Source organism: Leucoraja erinacea, chromosome 20, assembly GCF_028641065.1.
Source record: "Leucoraja erinacea ecotype New England chromosome 20, Leri_hhj_1, whole genome shotgun sequence".
Taxonomy (NCBI): domain Eukaryota; kingdom Metazoa; phylum Chordata; class Chondrichthyes; order Rajiformes; family Rajidae; genus Leucoraja; species Leucoraja erinaceus.
The window spans coordinates 29,197,021-29,221,313 of NC_073396.1; the positions used below are offsets into that span (position 1 = coordinate 29,197,021).

Sequence of the window (24,293 nt, forward strand, 5' to 3'; positions counted from 1 at the left end):
GGAGACCCGGGTTCGATTCCTACTATGGGTGCTGTCTGTGTGGAGTTTTTACGTTCTCCCTGTGACCGTGTGGTTCGTCTCCGGGTGCTGCGGTTTGCTCCCACACTCCAAAGATGTACCGTTTTGTAGGTTAATTGGCTTTGGTAAGTTTTCCCTCGTGTGTGTAGGTTAGTGTACTGGTCAGTGTGGACTCGGTGGGCCAATGTTTGCGCGCTGTATCTCTAAAGTCTAAAGTCTAAAGTAAAAGCTGACATTGCCACTGTAAAGAACTGTTGTTAATGACAATTCCTCATTTATATTTTAATCGCAAACTAAGCAGGCCCAGAATGACGTGTAATTCATAGAATCGTACGGCACAAGAGGAATTTTTACCCATCATAACTATGCCAGCTCTTTGAAGGAGCTGTGTAATGGGCCTGTCCCACCTAGGTGATTTTTAAGGCGACTGCCGGCGACTGTATTGCAGGCGGGGGACAGGGCAAGCGGGGGGAGCGCTGTCTGAGTGAAATTCACACGGTGCAAAGCCAATGTGATACAGACACACACCATGATGAACAGGAAGGTTGGCACTGTAATTAAGACGGTGAAAGCACAGTGTACGGGAAGGGTCACATAAGTACTTTAAAAGAGGGGGGGACAGAGGGGTGTGAGGGGGAGAAGGGGGGAGAAGGTGCGGAGACAACTTTTAGAAGCCAGAGATACTCGGCTGTGAAGTTCGGCGGACATTAACATTATTGGTCGTTATCCTTGGTTCTGAAAACTACTGCTTACGTTTTTATTTAAATAAACGTACTTACTTTTTAAAATAAACTTACTTACTTTTTTCCCAATGAGTCAGCACCGGCTACAACCTACGACAACCTTCGACCTCCTGGCAACCCACTACCACTGCGCCTACGGCACGAGAATTCTCGCTACTCTCCATGGCGGCTTCATTCTGGTCATAAGGAGGCCGCGACTAGTTCCCAGAATGCGGGAACTCCTCACAACCATGAAGGTGACTCCCTGGCAACCACCCACGAACGTGTGGCGACCATGTCACACTTCATAGTCTCCTGCAGTCGCTTAAAAAGTCACCTAACTGGGCCAGGCCCATAAATCATTCCAATTGTGTAATCCAGTTATAGTCATTGTCATAGTGGGGAAACAGGCCCTTCGGCCCAACTTGCTCACACCAACCAACAATGCCCCAGCTATATTAGTCCCACTTGCCTGTGCTAGGTCTATATATCCCTCCAAACCTGTCCTATCCATGTACCTGTCTAACTGTTTCTTAAACGGTGAGATTGTCCCAGCCTCAACTACCTCCTCTGGCAGTTTGTTCGGTACACCCATCACCCTTTGTGTGAGAAAGTTACCCCTCGGATTCCTATTAAATCTTTTTCCCTGCACCTTGAAACTCGGGACTAAAAATTCAAAATGGGGAGCACTGAATCTATGTCCTCTGGTCCTCGATTCCCCTGCTCTGGGCAAAAGACTCTGTGCATCTACCCAATCTATTCCTCTCATGATTTGAAATAGCTCATTTTAATAGTGACTCATTTAGTAACACCGTTTTCTCTGAACCAGTAGGTACCATGTTATAGCCCTAGACTTGAGGCTTAAACTCTAAAATTCAGAATGGGGAGCACTAAGGAAGGTGCTGTCTTTATAAAGGTGCCATGACATTCTCTCAAGAGAATATAATTTCAAGTCCCGAGTTTTAAGAGCAAAAGATTTAATCCTAATGTTTATTTAGTTTAGTTTAGTTTCGTTTAGAGATAGAGAGCGGAAACAGGCCCTTCGGCCCACCCAGTCTGTACCAGCCAGCAACCTCCGTACACTAGCACTACACACTAGGGACAATTTACAATCTTTATCAAAGCCAACTAACCCACAAACCTGTACGTCTTTGGACTGTGGGAAGAAATCGGAGCACCTGGAGAAAACCCATGCGGTCATGGAGGGAATGCACAAACTCCATACAGACAACACCTGTGGTTAGGATTGAACCTGGGTCTCTGGTGCTGTATGCCTGCAACTCTACTGCTGCACCACCGTGCTGCCCCATGGACAACATTTATGTTTCAAACAGATTATCTAGAAGTTGCTATTAATGGGAACTTGCTGCATGCAAGTTAGCTGTCAGTTTTCATGCAGCCCAATAGTGATCACATTTCAACATTATTTAACTGGTTGCAAAGAACTTCAGGATGTTTTGAAAATCATACTGTAAATGCTTATTTCTTTATTGCTGCAATTTTTTTCTTTTTCAGTAATCAAACAACTCCCTGTGTTTAGATGATAGCAGGGCAGCATTAATAAGCTTTTGTTAGTTGGTGGGTAAAAAGTTCCAACACAAGTTACCAACTGTCTGGACAAAATGGTGTCAGGGAAACCACCTCTCCCTCAATGCCAACAATAGGAAAGAGTTAGCTATTGACTTCAGGATGCATGGTGGACTACATGCCTGAATCAGCATCGATGGTGCCGGTGGAAAGAGTTGAGAGCTTCAAGTTCCTCAATGTAAATATTACCAACAATCATTCTTGGACCAACCACATTGAAACTATGGCCAAAAACACACACCATCGCCTCTACCTCATTCAGAAGACTATGGAAAGTTGCAAGTCTCCAACGATTCTTATCAAGTTCTACAGATGCATCATAAAAAGCGTACAATCGGGTTGCATCACAGCTCGGTTTGGGAACAGCTCAGCTCAAAACCGCATTAAATCGCAGAGAGTTGTGGATGTAACCCAGCCCATCACACAGACCAGACGCCCATCATTGACTTCATGCTGTTTCAAGAAAGCAGCCGACAAAATCGATGACTGTTCTTAGCCCGGTCATTCCCTCTTCTCCCCTCTCCCGCCAGGAGAATTACAGAAGCTTAGAAGTATGTACCACCAGCCTCTTGAACAGCTTCTTCACCTCTGTTATCAGATTTCTGAACGATTCTTGTATAAGCTAGGATATCATCCCGATCTTCCAACCTACCTCGTTACAGACAGTGCACTTTTTCTCTGGAACAATTAAGCTACAATGCCTGATAAATGTATTCTGGTATTTTTCTCCACTCTATCTGTTGTACTTGTGTTTGGCTTGAGTGTAATCACACATGGCATTGTAGCAAACAAAAGCTTTTCACAATATTCCATTACACACATGACGGTAATAAACTAATACGAATATCAATACTAAGTCATGCAGTAGGAATTTTCAAAAGATAGTCTTTGTGAATAAACTCAGAAGAAATCATAGATACCTTGAAACTATGCCATATCTTTGCAGGCTACCCCTCCTCATGACCTAGTTATCAATAGATGATGTTTCATATCATGTTCAGAACAGAGGTTATGAATGAGACAATTGCTGATGTCAATGAAAATTGACCATTGGACAATTTCAACAGCCTGGATTTATCTAATTCTTTTGACACATTTGTGTCACAGGAGCATTGTCAAAGAAAAAACCCATACTGAGCAACATTAGGATAGGTAACTAAAATCTACAAAAATGAACTATAATGAGAATAGATTAACTGTCCATTTGTCCTTTGACATGTTTGTTTGGTCAGTTCCCACTCCCTGCCCATTGTATAAAATGTGTTTCAAGTGGTTACAGTGAGGTGTTAAAACTACTAATACGAACACAGTAAAAATGCAGCAAGAGCATTTTAACACTTCCCCCTTGCTTTATTCTAAATATCGTGATATTGCACAGTGCAACCTGATTCCAGTCGTAGCCCTATAAGGAAATATGGCAGAGCCTTCAAAGTCTCTCAAATTCCTACCTTGAAGTCAGCTGCTAGAAATGAGTCCCATAGCTGATAAATTCTATGATTTATTTACTTCTGTGTGAGGAATCAGCTATAACAGCAATTGGATTAAAAATCCAAATATAGTGATGGACCCATGCCTTCAGGCTTATATAACAATAAAGAAGAATTTTCTCTCCCACAATATCCATCCATTTGATTCCTTATATAATACCAGTTTATTATTAATATAAGGTTATATATATATTTTAGGTGAAATCAGCAAAAAAGCAAAGCATCAGGTACTTACTTGTGCAAGGAAAACAATGGAAGGACCTTCCTTTCCAACTGTCCATAGCAACTTGTTTTGGCTTCAGGGATGTATCCAAATTGCTCCATCATGGCGGTAGCAGCAGTGGTAATGATACCAACAGCATCCATCACCCTTTCTGTAATGGAGTAGTCCCATTCATCGTACGACACGGAAATCAGCCCAGCTGGAAAATCCGCAGGTATGATGTCTGTGTTACCCGTTACCAAGCTGGGCACAATCCAGATGAACCCAAAGCCGGTGAGCCCTAGGGAACGGGCCTCCTCCAGTATGAAAACAGCTTCGTCTTTCGAACAGTACAGCAGGATAACTGATGACTGGATTCTCTTCAACTGGATTTGAGCCTTTGAATCCCCATCAACGGCATCTAATGTGATGATGCCTAGAAGGTCCCAGCCGACAAAACTATTTTCGACGGTGGATTTTAATATACTAATAAACTCATGGTATCCAGGGAAGGTGCTGGTTACAATGGAAAACTCATGCCAGTCATATTCTTCCATGATATTAAGCATCACTTCAACCTGTTGCTGGATGGAAGCTCCAAACTGGAAGAATGTTGACTTTTGATCCTGTAATAGAGATTACAAAATAATTTAACGATAAGCTGTGGAAAAGAAATGCAGCCAATACTACTGACAGACTACAGAAGATAACTGTGGATTAATTTAGTTTAGTTTAGAGATACAGCACGGAAACAAGCCACCGAGTCCGCACCGACCAACGATCCCCACACATTAACACTACCCTCTACACACCAGGGACAATTTACATTTATATCGCCAATTAACCTTCAAACTTGTATGTCTTTGGAGTGTGGGAGGAAACAGAAGATCTTGGAAAAAACCCACACGATCACGGGAGGAACGTACAAACTCCGTACAGACAGCACCCATAGTTGGGATCGAACCCGGGACTCTGGCGCTGCAAGCGCTGTAAGGCAGCAACTTTTCCACCGCGCCACCAAGCCGCCCATTAGTTATGGAAAGATATACATCAAACATTTCAAAGGCAAATATAATGTAGAGAGGCAGTATATACTATACAGAGTGTACATTAAGGGAGATGGCCAATGGGGCGGGCATTAAGGAGAATCGTTAAAGAAGACAGAATGGTAGAAGGAAAAACTTCACATTCAACAGCGCACAATTATAGTTTTTGATTTTCTATGCACACTCTGGCAATTATCATTGTTCAACACATCATGCTTTACACGTTTTCTTATCTTTAACCACAGAGATCAATTTTCCATTAGGTACAATGAGGCTGCATTACAACAGTTAATGCCTTTCTCTGAACGGAGCCAATTGATCCAGCCCAACTCATTGTGTTTTTTCACTGCAATTTGCTGAGAATACTTCGACAGAATAATTTCATATAGTCCATTCAAAACTACTTGGCAGCAATCATTGGCATCCATTAAGTAGCCAAAGGGCTTCAACATATTAAGGCTCTGCTGGTAATACAAAATCAAAGAATCACAGAATTATTATGGCTAAGAGGGAGGCCTGTCAGCCCAATTAGTCCATGCCAAATCCTGGTAAAGAAAAGGGATGGCAGGGTCACAGAGATAGAGTTGCTGCCTTACAGTGCCAGAGACCCAAGTTCAATCCTGACTACAGGTGCTGTCTGTAAGGAATTTGTACGTTCTCCTTGTGACCGCATGGGTTTTCCCTGGGTGCTCTGGTTTCCTCCCACACTCCAAAGATATACAGGTTTGTAGGTTAATTGGATTTGATAAAGATAGTAAATTGTCCCTAGTGTATAGGATAATAGGGAAGATTCAAACAAGAGGACATGACTTCAGAATTAAGGGACAGAAGTTTAGGGGTAATATGAGGGGGAACTTCTTTACGCAGAGAGTGGTAACGGTGTGGAATGAGCTCCCAGTGGAAGTGGTGGAGGCAGGTTCATTGGTATCATTTAAAAATAAATTGGATAGGCATATGGATGAGAAGGGAATGGAGGGTTGTGGTATGAGTGCAGACTAAGGGGAAAAAAAATTTGTTCGGCATGGACTTGTAGGGCCGAGATGGCCTGTTTCCGTGCTGTAATTGTTATATGGTTATATGGTTAATGCTAGTTTATGGGGATCGCTGGTCGGCGCAGACCCGATGAGCCGATGGGCCTGTTTTCGCGCTGTATCTCTAAACTAAACTAATCTTATTTCCCTACTTTTCCCATGTATTCATGCAAGTAAGTTTCCATCAAGCATCTCTGCACGACCATTTTGAACGTCCTGTAAACTGATCTTCCACCATTTTTGCGGACAGTAAGTTTCAGATCATAACTGCTCTACTGTCAGCATAGAAATATATGTAAAGTGTAAAGTTCTGAAAAAAAGCTGGCATATGAATGCAAATCAGTTACTTCTGACTGCTTATATCTAGAACTGAACACAGACGAGGTCTTCAATAGAAACTGTATTCATGATGGAGAAGGGTGTGGTAGTTAAGAATGTTTGGGGAGGAGGACTGTTGAGATCTATAACTATTTACCATTGAAAAGCAGAAAATATTAGAAGTATTTATATGCTTAAAGGTAGGTAAATCTCCAGGGCCTGATGAGATGTGTCATAGGGTACTATGAAAGATTGCTGGAGTTCTGCCAGGAATCTTCAACGTTCTATGGCCTCAAACAATGCTTAAAATGATTGCAGGACAGCAATTGCGATATCTTTATTCAAGGAAGGCAGCAGGGTAAACCAGGTGATCAGCCATAATCACATTGAATGGCGGTTCTTGGCTGAATGGCCGAATGGTCACCTCCTGTACCTATTGTCTATGTATCTATGTAATAATAAGCCGCTGAGTCTAACATCACTCATAGGGGAATTATTCAAAATATTTCTGAGGGACAGGACTAATCTGGAGAGATAGGGATTGATCAGGGATAGTTTTGTTTAATTTAGTATAGTTTAGAGATACAGCGTGGAAACTGGCCCTTCGGCCCGAGTCCACGTCGGCCAATGATTACCCATACACTAATTCTATCCTACACATTTGGGACAATTTACTGAAGTCAATTGACATACAAACCTGCATACCCGGAGAAAATCCATGCAGTCACAGGAAGAACGTACAAACTCCGTACAGACAGCACCTGTTAGTTAGGATCAAAACTGGGTCTGTGGCGCTATAAGGCAGCAGCCCCACCGCTGTGCCACTGTGTTACCCAGATAGTCTACATAGCCATTGATGTGATGTATATGGACTTTATTGAGATCTTTGAAAAGCCCCAATATAGAAGAATATTCCAAAAGATAGGACCCCAGTTACTTACAATATATTAACAATTTAGACGAGGGAATTAAATGTGACATCTCCAAGTTTGCCAATGACTCAAGCTGGGTGGCAGTGTGAGCTGCGAGGAGGATGCTATGAGGCTGCAGGGTGGCTTGGATAGGTTGGATGAGTGGGCAGATGCAGCAGATGCAATATAATGTGGATACATGTGAGATTATCCACTTTGGTGGCAAGAACAAGAAGGCAGATTATTATCTGAATGGTGTCAGATTAGGAAAAGGGGAGGTGCAATGAGACCTGGATATCCTTGTACATCAGTCACTGGCAGTGAAGAAAGCTAATGGCATGTTGGCCTTCATTGCAAGAGGATTTAAGTTTAGGAGCAATGGGGTCCTACTGCAGTTGTACAGGGCCCTGATCAAACCACACCTGGAGGATTGTGTGCAATTTTGGTCTCCTAGTTTGAGGAAGGACATTATTGCTATTGAGGGAGTGCAGCGTAGGTTCACCAGGTTAATTCCTGTGACGGTGGAACTGACATATTATGAAAGAATGGGTCGACTGGGCTTGTATTCATTGGAATTTAGTAGGATGAGGGGGAAACTTATAGAAACATATAAAATTCTTAGAGGATTGGACAGGGTAGATGCAGGAACAATGTTTCTGAGGTCGGGGCAGTCCAGAACCAGGGGTCACAGTTTAAGAATAAGGGGTAGACCATTTAGGACTGAGATGAGGAAAACTTTTCACCCAGAGAGTTGTAAATATGTGGAATTCTCTGCCACAGAAGGCAGTAGAGGCCAATTCACTGGATATTTTCAAGAGTGAGTTAGATTTAGCTCTTAGGGCTAAAGGAATCCAGGGATATGGGGAAAAAGCAGAAAGGGAGCACTGATTTTAGATGATCAGCCATGATCATATTGGATGGCGGTGCTGGCTCGAAGGCCTACTCCTGCACCTATTTTTCTATCTGTCTATGTTTCTAGCCCATTACCAAAATTGATCGTGAAATGGCCTTGACTATTGGAGGCGGAAAGTGATGGTAAATTATTTCTTGATTTGAAGCCTGTGACAGGTGGTGTATCATATACATTTGTGTTAGGACTCTTGCTGTTTGTTACATTCATCAATGGGATCTAAATTAAATGTAGAAGGTATTAGTAACAAGTTTTCAGAAGGCATAAAAATTGGTTCTGGTGTTGACAATGAGGAAGACAGTCTTCAGTGGCAAAATACATTCATAAATTGATGAAATTAGAAATGTGGCATTGGGTAGACTAATAAAGTCCGAGCACATAGTGTGAGAGAGGGGAACCTTGGTCCACATCTCAAAGGATCCCTCAAGATAGCAACCAGGTAAAAAAAGTCGTTACGATAGCAAACAGAGAAGATTTGCCTTTGTTAGCTGTGGTATAAAATACAAGAATGGCGAGGTTCGGTGCAACTACATAAAATATTTGTTAGTGCATCCACAATTGTATGAGTACGTGCAGTTATGGTTCCACACTCTAAGAAGGACTAAATTAGGGTGGCCCAGTGGGGTAGTGGTAGAGTTGCTGCCTTACAGCGCCAGAGACCCAGGTTTGATCCTGACTATGGGTGCTATTTGTATGGAGTTTGTACATTCTCCCTGTGACCACGTGGGTCTCCTCCGGGTCCTCTGGTTTCCTCCCACAATCCAAAGACATACAAGTTTGTAGGTTTATTGACTTTGGTTAAATTGTAAATTGTGGGAACAATGGTCGGCATGGATTCAGTGGGCCGAAGGGACTGCTCCAAAACTGTATCTTAATGTCTAATGTCTAAATATTGGACTAGAATGCGTGCAGAGGAGTTTCACTTAGCCCTTGCCGAGGATGAAACATTTCATTTGTGACTACTGACTCGATAGACTAGGTATGTTTGTCCTGACGTAGAGAAGGCTGAGCAGTGACCTAATTGAGGTCTACAAAATGATGAAAGGCAAGAATATAGGAGAAACTGCTCCCTTTAATGGAGGTGTCTGTGACAGGGCAGGGGTTCAAAGTAAGGAGAGGAGATTTAGTGTGAATTTTGAGGAATCATTTTTCTCACTTAAAGTGTGGTTACAATCTGGAACACGCTGCCTGAGGGAGTGGTGAAGGCAGATATTTTCATCATGTTGAAGTGATATTTAAATGATCAACTTGAAAACTATGGTACAGAAGGTTACAGGCTAAGTGTAGATTAGTATGCATACACTACATCTGAAGAAGGTGCTCAAAACGTCACCTATTCCTTTTCTCCACAGATGCTGCCTGACCCGATGAGTTACTCCAACGTTTTGTGTCTATCTTAGTATAGATGAGAACTTGCTGGCTGGCACAGACACAGTGGGCCACAAGCCTGTTGATTCTATGTCACCATGATTCATGGTTTCGACATCCATCTGCTAAGATGATTATAACACTGGGGTTTTAATATGGTAATCGCTTCCCAATATTACTTTGAAAACATTAATGGCAATTTTAACACAGCTGGCCCAGTGGAAATTGCATAAGTTGTAGGTTAAAATCGCTTATGAAACTCACCTGAGCCCCAAGGCAATGATTTTAATCTGCTTCTGAGCAAGCATGATGAACCTCTTGCTAATGCCAGAAGGTTTTATCTTTCTTCCATAAGCTCCCAATGACGTTATTGGATCTTGACTGTTATTTTAACTGTGTGTTCGAGCAGGAAAAATATTGTGGTTTTTCAGCCAATCGACCTGACTGACAAGAACTAGTGTGTAGGCAGGAACTGCACATGCTGGTTTAAACTGAAGATTGACACAAAATGCTACAGTAAAGGCGCTGTCACACTTTCCCGAGTTATTCACGAACTCTCCCGAGTTTTCCTGTTGATTCGAACTTGGAGAATTACGGTAATAGCCGTTCGTAGGTACTCGGTGCTTTTTTTTTTAACTCGTGGACATTTTTCAACATGTTGAAAAAACGTCCCGCTTACCTGATGCCCCAAGTTCCTACGGCTGGCATTACGAGCCGCTACAAAACATCTACGCACTCCTATGACCTCCTACGAGCTCGCTACCGACATTCCCCGAGTTCGAATCAAGGGGAAAACTCGGGAGAGTTTGTGAGTAACTCGGGAAAGTGGGACAGGGCCTTAACTCAGTGGGACAGACAGCATCTCTGGAGAGAAATAATGGGTGACATTTGGGCGAGACCCTTCTTCAGATTGAAAGTCACAGGAAAGGGAAACGAGGGATATAGATGGTGATGTAGAGAGATATAGATATCGTCAGTTCAGCTGTGCAATTCCCTGAAGAAGCTCACTAAGCCACTGATGAATTTTAACTTTCCCACTTTTTGGAAATCAAAACAATTTAAAACAGAATTTAAAATATAACTGAATGATGTTCACCATGACAATGATATCTAAGCCTCCATTGCATTGCTGAAATAATCCTAGGGAATCCCCTGGCCAACATCTGTAAAACAGTGTAATTGATCCAAATGATAATGGTCTTACTGTGCTGGTATAGAAAAGTGTAGGACCGAAAATAAGTGTACACCGAAAATAGACACAACATGTCGGAGTAATAGCAGGACAGGCAGCATCTCTGGAGGGAAGTAATGGGTGACGTTTCGGGTCAATACCTTTCTTCAGGCAGAGAGTCAGGGCAGTGGGAGACTAGAGGTATGGATGTTAAAGTGTGAAGTGGCAGATCAAAGCAGATGGTGATCAAGGGAATGTGGAATGGTTCATTGTTGGCTGAGGGGAAGGTGACACCAAGGCATACAAGCAGCAAAAATAATCAGGAAGACAGTTGAACAAGTCTGAGAACTAGGGTGGGGGAGGGACGGAGAGAAAGGGAAGGCAAGGTTTACTAGAAGTTAGATACATTAATATTGATGCCATTGGGTTGCAAGCTACCCAAGTGAAATATGAGGTTATGTTCCCTCCAATTTGCGTTTGACCTCACGCTGACAAGAAAACATCTCTTTGCTGTTGTGCCAAGTAAAAATAGTACTAAATTGACAAAGAGAAAAAAAACTGAGTTCTGGTTAAAAAGTCAACAATCTAAAGAACTCACAGAACCCCTGAATTTTTTGCACACATCATCAGCATTTGGGGACCCAATCTCAAGATGTATTGTTGGTGACACAAGGAACAGCAGATGCAGGAATCTTGAGTAAAATACAAAGTGCTGGAGGAACTCAATGAGTCAGAAAGCATCTGTTGAGGGAATGGGTATACAACCCAGCCTGATGAAGGCTCCTGATCTGTCCCCTCCACAGATGCCAACTGACCCGCTGAGTTCCTCCAACACTTTGTGCGTTTTGCTCAGGGTGCGTGGTTGTTGTTGTTACACATCTCTTTGTGTAACACTGTAAAAAATGAACACTGAAACAAACCATTCAGCGTAATCAGTTGGTGCATCTGCCCCTCATCCAAGCAACATATGAAGAAGGGTCTCAACCCGAAACGTCACCCATTCCTTCTCCCCAGAGATGCTGCCTGTCCCGCTGAGTTACTCCAGCACTTTGTGTTTAACATATTCTTCTCCTTCTTTCTCCTCATGTACTGATCCTTAAATTCATCTGGTACTATTTACCTCAACTGCCCCTTCTTCCACATTCTCACCACTCGATGCATAAATTTTTTTTTTTCCCTGAATCCCTTGATGAATTTAGCACTTTGCCATCCCCTGCAACCAGAAACATTTCCTCCATTTCTGGGAAATCAAACCTCTTCATAATTTAAAAGCCATCCTATTATGTTGCCCTTTTTTTGCGCAAGAAATGAAGCGATTCTCAGTTGGAATGAATATCACTTGGCAGCAGCTTACCCTGCAGGGAGCATTATATGAACTAACTTGGTGCAAGTAATGTAAAATGCAAAGAATAGATTGCATTTTTTTGCCTTCGGAGTTTTCATCAGTTTTCTGATGTGCATTTCTACCTCTATTTGATTAAGTGTTGGAGCAATAAAATAAACTATTTGTGTTTTGCTCATTCCAGCCTGGGGGGGTGGGGGGGGAGGGGGGGGGGGGAGGGAGGGAGGAGGGGAGGGGGAGGTAAATTTGCACTGTCTATTCTAGCTTTGTGTTTAGAGGCATGATTTATAGGTACAAAGTCTGCAGCTGACACATTTTGTGGGATTCGACTCAGTACAATTTGCATAATGCCATCAAACCCAATTGTTTCCTGCATCCATTACATTTAAAGCAGTTAATATCTTGTACTTCTTCAGCTGTGACCGTAAAGCACACACTCTTTTTTTGCATTAAAATAAATACATTTTCAGGGGGGGGGGGGGATGACAGTTTTGCTTTGTCTATTGTTTGGCTTCTGTGGGCTTACATCCATGGCTTCCCAGGGGGCCTGCAGGGGGAGCTTCTTAACAAGGGATTTTCAATCCAGATTCATCAGGGGAGGAAGTTGGTAAATTTATTTACAGGTCTATTCTAGCTTTGTGTTGATGGCATGCTTTATAGGTACAAAGCCTGCAGCTGACACATTTTGTGGGATTCAACTCAGTACAATTTGTATTGCAGCATAATGCCATCAAACCCAATTGTTTCCTGCATCCATTACATTTAAAGCAGTTAATATCTTGTACTTCTTCAGCTGTGACCGTAAAGCACACACTCTTTTTTGCATTAAAATAAATACATTTTCAGTTTCTACACATACTGTAATTCATCTTTAAATATCTCTGTAAGCAAAAAATGTTACATTTCAAGATTCACTTCAGAGTCGTCCTGTTGAGTCTCATGTCTATGACAGTTTCACCTAGCTTTGTCATTATTGTCGTTTGCTGACGACTTCTGTGGTCGCTTAGCAAGGGAGACGATGCAGCTTCCAGAGAGGAAGTCCTGAAGTTGCAACTGGTGCTACTCTCTCAGAGCTTCTTACAAAAGTCAGCTCATGACAATCTGGCTCTGAACACCAGGAAAACAATTGTCGATTTTCACATCCAGACTTCATCACACTGAAGGAAGTGTGTGTAAATGCTATTTAGCAGGTTTCTTTTCCATATGTGCTGACATCCTCCTGGACGGACAACACGGACATCTAGAAGGCTCAGCAGCGGCTGCAGGCCTCAAAAGCCCAAATGGACTCTACGTGCTTCCACCGCTCTCCATCTCACCACTTATGACATATGTCTTATTGATGTGACAGGAAATATCCAGGGATAATGCTGAAAGATCTGACTATGATCCTGTATGATGAAGTCACGCTGTTGCTTTACTGATCTGATCTGGCCAGCTCCCTCAATCCCCCTGTTTAGGCACCACTTCTCAGTCAGCTGTCCAGAGATGATCAGGCTGGAACAGCTTCAAAGTCGTCAAAGACAAAAAATGCTGGAGTAATTCAACGGGACCGGCAGCATCTCTGGATAGAAGGAATGGGTGACGTTTTGGATCGAGAACCTTCTTCAGACTCAGACTTCAGAGTCGTCTTGTTGAGTCTCATTGTCTATACTCATTCTCACCTAGGCCACAGCTGACAATGGCCTGTTGCCATTATCATCGTTACTTTTTTTTGCATATCTTTTATTCATTTGTTCTATATCTCTCCTCCTCACTGTCTATATCTCTCGTTTCCCTTTCCCCTCACTCTCAGACTGAAGAAGGGTCTCGACCTAAAACATCACCTATTCCTTTTCTCCATAGATGCTGTCTGACCTGTGAGTTACTCCAGCTTTTTGTTTCCATCTTCGGTTTAAACCAGCATCTGCAGTTCCTTCCTATACAGATAATATTACCCTATCAGGATCTGTTGCCTGGGTTAATACTGGATTGCCCATTTCCTTTTTGTTCATATTATTATTTTGATGTACTATTCAGTGCTTTTCAAAGGGTAGTTGACCATGAGTCTGAAGTTATAAAATCTGGTAAGAGCAGCTGAATTTCTTGAAGTCTGAGTCTGAAGAAGGGTCTTCGAATAAGGACCGGAAATGTCACCTATTCCGTTTTTCCAGAGATGCTGCCTGCCCCATTGAGTTATTCCAGCATTTTGTGTCTATTTCCAGGTGACATGTGGGATTTGAATCCATGTCATCAGATCATTAATTCAAGATGCAGGTTTGCTCTTGCACTAACCACTATCCTAATGTGCCTTACGTAATGCAGCCATAGCTTATGTAATACATGTCTGTCAGTTAAGAAAGTGCTATTTTTAACTGTTCCAATTGGCAATAACTTCTTGCGACATTATATGGACTGAATTCAATGTTTCCGACAAAGTATTGAGAGGAGGAGGCGAGATGGTTTCCAAGTAAAGTTAGGCTGTAGCCAGTACCCAACTAATGAAGTCTAAGGCAAATAATGATGCTCAGATATGGCACAGGAGTATTGGCCTTCATTGAGAGAGACCATGTTGACAGATTGTATGACAAATGGAAATGGCATTAATAGTGGTTCTTTGTGGTTTTAGGAATATCGGCAAGTTCCAGCAAGCGGTTGAAAGGCTATATTTCATCAACAGCTTTGTAACATATGTCTCATCTTTCTCCATCTTATCCCTTGAAATTAATTATTCATCTACCTGTACTATGGATGGCAGGCTAAGAAAAAAAAAGAGAGATTGTATGTTATTAAATAGAAGATTAATCTGTCTTTATGTGGGATCAGATCAACAAGGAAACTATTAAGGATAGGATGTCTGATTTTCAAACTTGGTAAGTTAATGGTTATAATTTTTATCTTTCCCAGATGGACAATATTTGAGGAAATTCCTCCATCTGTCATAGAATCAATTAGATTTTTTCTTCTATTGATATCTATTGTCAAAATTTACTGTCCCCTTAAGCCACTTGTGTAAATGTTGAATATAACATGCAATGTGCCACAATATTTCAACCATTTATGTTGCCATGCCATTCACATTTGTCACACAATCTGTTGTGTTGCCGCCTTAAATGGAATTCTATTCATTTCCCATGAAAATCAGTCAGATTTTATTGAAGGAAAACCATCCATCAGATAATTAAGTCTGATAATGATAACAGTTTATACTAATGTCTCTGCATAATATCAACTTAATAGCAATCAATTTTATTGCAGGTGGTTGCACATAAACTTGACACAGGTGAGGAAAGAAAAACAATCCTAAAAATTCCCAAAGGCACAGTATGGAGGAGAGGCAACAAGTGGGAAAGTGGATCCTGAGAATTTGGTCAGTGGATGCTGTTAAAGATAGGAGGCATCGGTTAGCTTCATCCCCACAATTGGTTTGTATTGTTAATCACAGGGTATCACAGGTCATGTTGTTGCTCAGTAAGGAAAAGGTTTCAGCAGGGTATTCATTATATTTGTCAACATATTGGACCTGCAAAGAAGCTAACAGAAGCAAAAACTGCTCCAAAGAGGAAGTGCTAATGTCAGGGCCCTCAACAACTGAAGCTGCTAATGTTTAAACTTTAGACTTTAGTGATACAGCAGGGAAACAGGCCCTTCGACCAAACAAGTCCAGGCTGACCAGTGATCACCCCGGGGTGCACACTAACACTATCCTACACACTAGGGACAATTTTAGAATTTTACTAAAGCCAATTAACCTACAAACCTGTATGTCTTTGGAGTGTAGGAGGAAACCGGAGCATCCAGAGTAAACCCATGTGATCACATTGACAATTTCTTTGGTCAGAGGGTGGTGAATCTGTGGAATTCATTGCTACAGACGGCTGTGGAGGACAAATCAATGGATATTTTTAAGGCAGAGATTGACAGATTCTTGATTAGTAAGGATATCAGGGGTTATGGGAAGAAAGGCGATTGGGTTTTGATGATAGATTAGCCATGATTGAATGACGGAGTAGACTTGATGGGCTGAATAGCCTAATTCTGCTCCTAATGGTGCAGCGATCATATAAGCCATCCGACTGAATGGAGTTTGTTAAATTTCAGCTGTTGGTCCAAAGTGGCTGCACAGATAACTGAGGTGTTATGGGCAGGTGCAGAAAACCAGAATGACTCATGGAGTCCTGGTCTTCCCATCTGGTGGAGAGGAGGCCATGAGTGTAGAAGCTCACAGTTACAGCACTGTGAGTAGCTCCAGTCACAATGTTGGCGTTAGAGGGCTCAGTTTTCATTTTAGTTTATTATCATGTGTACCGAGGTACAGTGAAAAGTTTTGGTTGCGTGCTATCCAGTGAGCGGAAAGATAATACATGGTTACACGTATTACATGATTACATGGAATTTTAAGGTACAATGGAAATTTGGAATTCCCTTCCCCAAATTGCAAAACATGTTAGGTCATTTTTTAATGTTAAATCTGAAGTTGATTGATTTTTGATAACCTTAAAAAAAAGGTAGAGATAAAGACATGTATCTGAAATTAGGTCACATATCTGCCTTGAACATTGAATCACAGAAGAGCTCTGAGGAGCTAAGTGAGTTGCTCATGTTCCCACGTTTATTGTACATGTTAAATAGTACAGAGGATGACATTATAGAAAAACTGTCTGTCCTTTTCAGTCTAATATGCTTTGAATATGCTATGAAACTGCACAATGCAATTAATACCACTTATTCACAAACAGAGAACTGAATATGTAAAATAAATAAATCTTGCAATGATCGAAAATCAAATACTGAAGGAATTCCAAGTTTTACCCATGTTCGGGACTTAAATGCAAGAATTTGTCGTGATGAACTTTATCTAAGTTCTATCAAATGGTGAAAAGTTATTCATATATATATGGTCTAAGAAAGAACTGCAGGTGCTGGAAAAATCGAAGGTAGACAAAAATGCTGGAGAAACTCAGCGGGTGAGGCAGCATCTATGGAGCGAAGGAATAGGTGATGTTTCGGGTCGAGACCCTTCTTCAGACCTGAAGAAGGGTCTCGACCCGAAACGTCACCTGATATATATTGTAGTACTTTGTATTGATGGGAGGAAACTCGCACATAGTAAGTGGGAATTCAAATCACTTTGAGCTTGTTGCCAACACAAGCACTATTCCGTTGAACATAGAAAATGCTAAGTCAAAGTACACCAGATTTGATCCAAGAAATATGCTTTGACCCAAGATCATGAAAAATGCATCCGTATGGTATTTCTATTTCAAACATCAATATCAGCTATACCCCATCTGACAATGCAAACAATTTTAGCTGAAATAGTGTCAATATTGCCATGATTATCCTTGGAGAGAGCAGGAATTTTCAGCTTTTCTAGAAATTTAAAGAATGATCAGTTCTGCACTGAATTACTGGGGTTCCTCAACATAAATCCCTTTTTGTCCCTGTCCCACTTAGGAAACCTGAACGGAAACCTCTGGAGACTTTGCGCCCCACCCAAGGTTTCCTCCGGGAACCGCACGGAAACCTTGGGTGGGGCGCAAAGTCTCCAGAAGTTGCCATTCAGGTTTCCTAAGTGGGACAGGGGCATTAAGCTTCTAGACTCCAGTGAGAATGTGTAGGTCACAAAATGATTGACAGTTCTGCTGGCCAATTCTTTGGTGCACCAAAGTGGTCCTACACCTCCTCATGGAGTTTATGGGGAGCTTACTTAGCAGGTTCCCACATCAGCAAGCCATTGTGTACAGGCTTCAGATGTGGTATCAAAACTTCAGAAAAAGGAAGTGGCATTTGACTGTGAGAACATCTTTCACTGCTGTAGTTTAAATAAGGTTAAAGGCAAAGAGATGCAAATTTCCCACTGCTAATATCCACGAGTTGTCAGCAGCAAATTAGATTTTGACAGTTCTAATTGAGCTAAGCACCGCACAAAGTTGTCAGAGACATGGATTCTAATTATGCAATCTGTCACCGAGACTGAAGATTGAAATGGAGAAAGATGGGAGATTGTTCTGCACATTATCAGCCTGAACTGACGGAGCTAGCCTGAGAATGGGCCCTGGTAAGAGAGAACATTTGGTAATCTGATGATGACTTGCCAGAAAAAAAACACAGATTTCAAGATTATTTGTCATCCTACTCCCACTCTGACCTATAATGTATAAACAAGGAACTGCAGATGCTGGTTTACAAAAAAAAGCTACAAAGTGCTGGAGTAACTCAGCCAGTCAGGCAGCATCTCTGGAGAACATGCATCAGTGACGTTTCAGGTCAGGACCCTTATTCAGACTGATTATGGGTGAAGGGGAAAGAAAGCTGAATCAAGTACACAGGACAAGATGTTAAGAAGTCCCTTGTGCCAATAGGTGGGGAAGGGAAGAGAAGAGAGGCGCAGGACATAGTCTGGCAAGTAGCGGGTGGATGCAGGTGAGGTGATTTTGATGGGCAGGTGGTTGGACAAAGGCCAGACATGAAAAGACAGAAGGTGTGGAGGGGACGGAAATGGCGGAAAATGTTGTTGGATGGTTGGTGGGGTGAAAGATGAGGAGCAGGGCAATTCTATCCTTGTTCCATCTGGAGGGAGATGGATCGAGAGCAGAACTACGGGATAGAGGAGACACGGGTCAGGGGGATCCATCTATGACAGCGGGTGGTGGTGGGGGGGGGGGGGGGGGGGGGGGATGGTAAACCACATTTACTAAGGAAAGAGGGCATAGTGGATGTTCTAGAATAGAAAGTCTTAGCTTGGAAGGAGATGCAGTTTAGACAGAGCAATTGAAAGTAGGGGATAGAGTTTTTACAAAAGGCAGGGTTGGAGAAGGTAGAAGGTGAAGTCCAGATAACTGTGGGAGTTGACGGGTTTGGAGTAGACAGTCGATAGTCTGTCCCTGTGATGGAGACAGAGGTATCGAGAATCAGGAGAGAGGTGTGAGAGATAGCACGCGTGAAACTCTGACCTTTTAGCCTGTGGCTTCCTGCATTGTTACAAGGAATAATACAAGCTTGAAGACAACCCTGCTTTCTCTGATGGGCACATTGCAGCCTTCTGGACTCAATATCTAATTTTCTAACTTTATGTAAATCTCTTCTTCTATCTGTATCAGAATAGCAATTAGATCTGAAAATCATAGATATATTGATCCAATGTTTCTCTCTACATAAGCACAGCCTGACTGACTGGGCACATCCATTAGCCATGCCAGGCCACACAGACAAAGATGTAGGAAAACACAGGTGCTGAAATCTTGAACAAAACATAAAATGCTGCTTGAACTCAGTGGGTCAGGCAGCATCTATGAAAAGATCCATTTTGGCAGGCAATGAATTCCAGATTGCAACTATACTCAACATGAAGCAAGTTTTCTTAATATTCTTACTGCACATTCTGCCCAAATTTCAAACCTACACTCCCAGCTGAACCATCTGCTCATGGGAACTGCTGCCATGTATTTTATCTCATCTAAAGCAGTCATGATCTTATATACTTTTCAAATGAACCATGATTGTAAAAAGGTATTACAGCAAGCAGAAACAAGGAACTGCAGATGCTGGTTTACAAAAAAAATAACACAAAGTGCTGGAGTAACTCAGCAGAGTCAGGCGGCATCCCTGGAGAACATGGATGGGTGACATTTCAGGTTGGGATTTATTGTATGTAGAGGGGGGAAGGGGGGGAGGGGAGAAGGGGGGGGGGGGGGGAAGGGGAGGAGGGGGGGAAGGGGGGGAGGGGGGAGGGGGGACGGGGGGAGGGGGGGGAGGGAGGGAGGGGGGGGAGGAGGAGGGGGGGGGGGGGGAGGAGGGAAGTGACAGGTTGTGCATAATTTGAAAACTGCAATCAAGAGATCTAATTAATTCCATGTATCTTGAAAGTACTATACGCTTAAAAATTGATTTGATTTAATTCCAAGTGTTGTTCCGTCCCTTCATTCTCGGATGCGTTCTCATATCGTTTGTATACGTTCTTTCATTTTCTTAGGAAATAGAATGAGACTATTGGGTTGGCAACTCTCAAGACAACCCCATCAATTCCAATTCATGACTATAACTAGAGGGACTTAAATAAGATTGAAATAAATAAATACTTTTAAATATTTAGTTACGATCTTGTACACATCTTAGAGTATGATAATCAATGTCAATTATTTTTTTTAAATAACACAATTAATGGTTTATTGAATTAATTCACCCGCCTGATGTCTGTGCGTGGATTGTGTTAAAGTTTAGGGCCTTGCCTTAGATACTTGGGTTACTTTGGTTCCAGTCAATCCTGTAAGAACCCTGAATAGCTGTAGTATGTAGGAAGGAACTGCAGATGCTAGTTTAAACCAAAGACAGACACAAAAAGCTGGAGCAGCTCAGCGGGTCAGGCACCATATCTGGAGAAAAGGAATAGGTGACGTTTCGGGTCGAGACCCTTCTTCAGACTGAGGAATACACAAAAACTTTGAGAACGCATTCGAAAATGAAGAAACAGAGTAAACACTTGGAAAGAATTTGAATTGATATTTAAACATATAGTTCTTCCAACATATATGGACTTAATTCAGACTGAAGAAGGGTCTCGACCTGAAACAACACCTATTCCTTTTCTCCAGAGATGATGGCTGATCTGCTGAGTTACTCCAGCTTTTTTGTGACTATCTCCTGTCAGCTGGAAGTCTGCAACACAAAGTGGAGGAAAACACGGTAGGACAAGTAAGTGGGAAGTGAGGACGGAATGTTGGGGGTGGGGGAAGATTGTTGGGGAGAGAGGAATTTCCAATTCCAGGTTTCATGAGAAGATAAATTCTCCAACGGTCGGTGGAGTTCTATGAAGAGGTCAGGAGTGATGAAACCACCAAGTGTGAATTGTGAAGGGGCAAAACATCCTGACTCTCCTAGTCCACAGCCAGTGCTATGGTTACTTACATTAAGGAAATTTAGTTTAGTTTAGTTGAATTTTTACTAATGTGTTGAAAGAAGTACATTATCACTAAATCAACAAGGCATTGTTAAAGCAATAAACTGAAGTTGTAAAGACAAATATCCTGCCTTCCATTACCAGCGAGATGATGTGAAATATGTACCCAAGTCAATGACCAATTGCCATCAGGAAAACACAACACATTTCACAGTCATAGAATCATAGATTCATGCAGCATGGAAACATGCCCTTCGGCCCAGTTTGCCAATGCCAACCAAGGTCACCCATCTACGCTAGTCACACCCACTGCCCATGTTTAGCCCAAGGTAGACACAAAATGCTGGAGTAATTCAACGGGACAGGCAACATCTCTGGAGAGAAGGAATGGGTGACGTTTCGGGTCGAGACCCTTCTTCAGACTGATGAAGTTCAGACAGACAGACCATCAGTCTGACGAAGGGTCTCAACCCGAAACGTCACCCATTCCTCCTCTCCAGAGGTGCTGCCTGTCCCGCTGAGTTACTCCAGCATTTTGCGTCTACCTTTGCTTTGAACCAGCATCTGCAGTTCTTTCCTACACATGTGTGGCCCATGTCCCACTAAACCTTTCCTATCCATGTAGCTGTTCAAATGTCTTCTGAATGTTGTTATAGTTTCTGTGAACAGAGCAGCTGACAACTAGGGAAAGTCCATGTGACAGCTTGGAAAGACAGCTGACAGGAGGGAATAGACCCCACAGGAGCTGGTATGGGTTAGCACCTCATTGCAGCGTAGATTGTAAACAGTCTCGCTACACCCCTAAAAAGCTACGACAAATCAAAGGATACCCCTGGAGTCTGCGAGAGCGGGGGCGGAAGATGGCTCACAGGTGGATTACCCGGCTACAGACCACGGAACGGGAAAGACTACGAGTAGGATTAGCGCATCAATGAAGGACAGCAGCTCCGTGGTAGAGGGAAAGAAGCTCCAGGTCTGTTCTTGTGGTTGGCAGAAAGTAACAACAGCAAAAGGCCTCAGAATACATCAGGGAACGAAGACGTGCTTGTTAGAGGGAGTGCAGGGAAATCGCATTGAGCCGTACTTCTTCAGAAGTCAGTCAAGTTAGTCGAGCGACGGATAGAACACCAAAGTTCGCAGGATATCATTACCCCTGTTACTGATGAGGAGGGAACAAGCGCTGTAGAGGGGGATGTAGGTGGTGGTGAGGTTAATATGCCAGTCAGGGTGATGAGCAGTGGACTGAAACTTAGAGTTAAATGGCCTAGGGCAAGTGAAAGAAAGGAAATGGAAATATATATAGATTTGGTAAAGATGTTAGAGAGGCTGAAAGGGACAGTGGAAAACAAGTTATATAAGATGGGAGAGTTTATTTATCAATATGGTGCGGGCAGACTTGGTGTTATTGAGAAAAATAAGATGCAGTCTCTACAGGTGGTTAGATCTAGACAATCGACAGAAACCGAGAGATTAGTGAAGGAGAGGAGAGTTGAGAAAGCAGTGGAGAAAGTCTACAATTGATGAGAGAGAGGGAATTAATGTTTTGCATGAAGAGTTAAGAAATTGTTTAGCAATATTAAGGAGAGCAGAGCACCTCAGGAGGAAGAGAAAGAAGAAGGAATGAGTCAAGTCAGCATTTTATTGGGATCTATTTAAATTTGTTAAAAGAATGTTTAGTCAGGAAAAAAGTGGAAAGCTCAATGCTTCAAAGGATTAGAGAGGAATATTTAAAAAGGACACTCAGATCCAGAAAATAAAATGGGAATGTGTTTCCCTCCAGATATACCACCCTTAGGAGAGATAGAGTATGTTAGATGTTTTGCCACCAAAGTGGAAGCTGTGCAAAGGCTTATTTGGCCCCAGGTATATAAAAATGCACCTGATTGGCTTAGATTCTTGCGGAGGCTCTTGTGTATAGTTTGGGAAACGCAGGTCATACCAAGGGTTTGGCGTAGAGCGGTGGGAGTTTTCATTCCCAAGGAGAAAGAGTCTTCAGAGTTAAGTCAGTTTAGGCCTATTTGTCTCCTAAATGTAGAAGGCAAGATTTCCTTTAGCATAGTGGCACATAGGCTGGCAACTTATTCAGAAAGGAACAGGTTAATAGATACCACCGTGTGGAATGCAGGAATCCCAGGTTTTGCAGGTTGCATACACATTAGTGTAATATGGCACCAGATTCAGTCAGCCAAGCTCGAGAGACGAGATTTGCATGTAGTGTTTTTGGACCTGGCAAATGCGCTTGGATCTGTGCCACATAGTCTTATTTGGAGTGCTTTTGATTTCTTTAGAGTTCCAGGATCAATAGTTAATTTAGTGAAAGCATATTCCCAAGATGTCCAAATGTGTTTTAGTACAGCAGACTTTACGACAACATGGCAGAGACTGGAGATGAGCATTATGGCAGGGTGTACTATTTCCCCATTAGCGTTTACAATGGCGATGGAGCGAATTATTAGAGCATCACGGTGGGTCGTCGGCGAGGAGAGACGGCAGGACAGGCTACTCTTCCCTCGAATAAGGGCCTATATTGGATGATATTATCTTGGTGACCACAACAGTAGCTTGTCCAGGAACGTTGTTGCAGAAGTTAAATGATAATCTTAAATGGGCTAGATTGAAGATTAAGCCTAGTAAGTCACAGAGTATTTATTTGGCAAGAGGAAAGGTAGTAGACAAAAGGTTCTGTGTCAATGAAGAAGAAATCCTGCCTATAATGGAGAAACCAGTTGAAAATTTTGGTTGATGGTATAACAGGAAGTTGGATGACACTGACCAGGTTCAGCAACTTAGAATGGATCTTACAGACTGCTTAGAAAGGATAGAGAATTCAGGGCTTCCAGACAAGTTGAAGTTGTGGTGTTTGCAGCTTGGCTGGGACAGTTGATGGACTTGCAACGTTGAGGCATATTTTGTCAGGAGGTGGGACTAGTCTTTCTCATGGTCGGTGTACTTGGCGGCAGTGGCGGACTGGGTCTAAAAATAATGGTTGCCAGGAGACAAAGGGGGCCCACTTCATCAGGGGCCCCCTTGATATAGGGAGCCCACTTCATCAGGGGCCCCCTTGCCATCGGGCAAGCTGACACCCTGGCCAGTCCGCCACTGCTTGGCGGCATAACCAGGTAATGAAGTGCATAGGTGCAGCAATTGAGAGGAGAGTACAGGTGAATTCAGTGGGCATCAGGACTGGGAGTGTAGCGATTCATTTTGTCCGTGAGGGAGAGAAAGGCAGAGGAGGGAAGTTTGCAGATAGGTATGAGTCAGGCCAGTTACGGGGAGCCAATGATTGGGAGATGCGGGTAGATTTA

At 42.6% G+C, this 24,293-nt stretch overlaps 1 protein-coding gene across 1 annotated transcript in view; it reads right to left on the reverse strand.

The window, feature by feature from the left end:
* Positions 1-24,293, reverse strand: part of grin2aa (glutamate receptor, ionotropic, N-methyl D-aspartate 2A, a) — a 267,870-nt gene that overhangs the window by 153,878 nt on the left and 89,699 nt on the right. Inside the window, exon 4 of the mRNA XM_055651745.1 lies at positions 4,050-4,642. Within this exon, the coding sequence (XP_055507720.1) occupies positions 4,050-4,642 (593 nt within the window). The remainder of the gene's footprint in view (positions 1-4,049; positions 4,643-24,293) is intronic.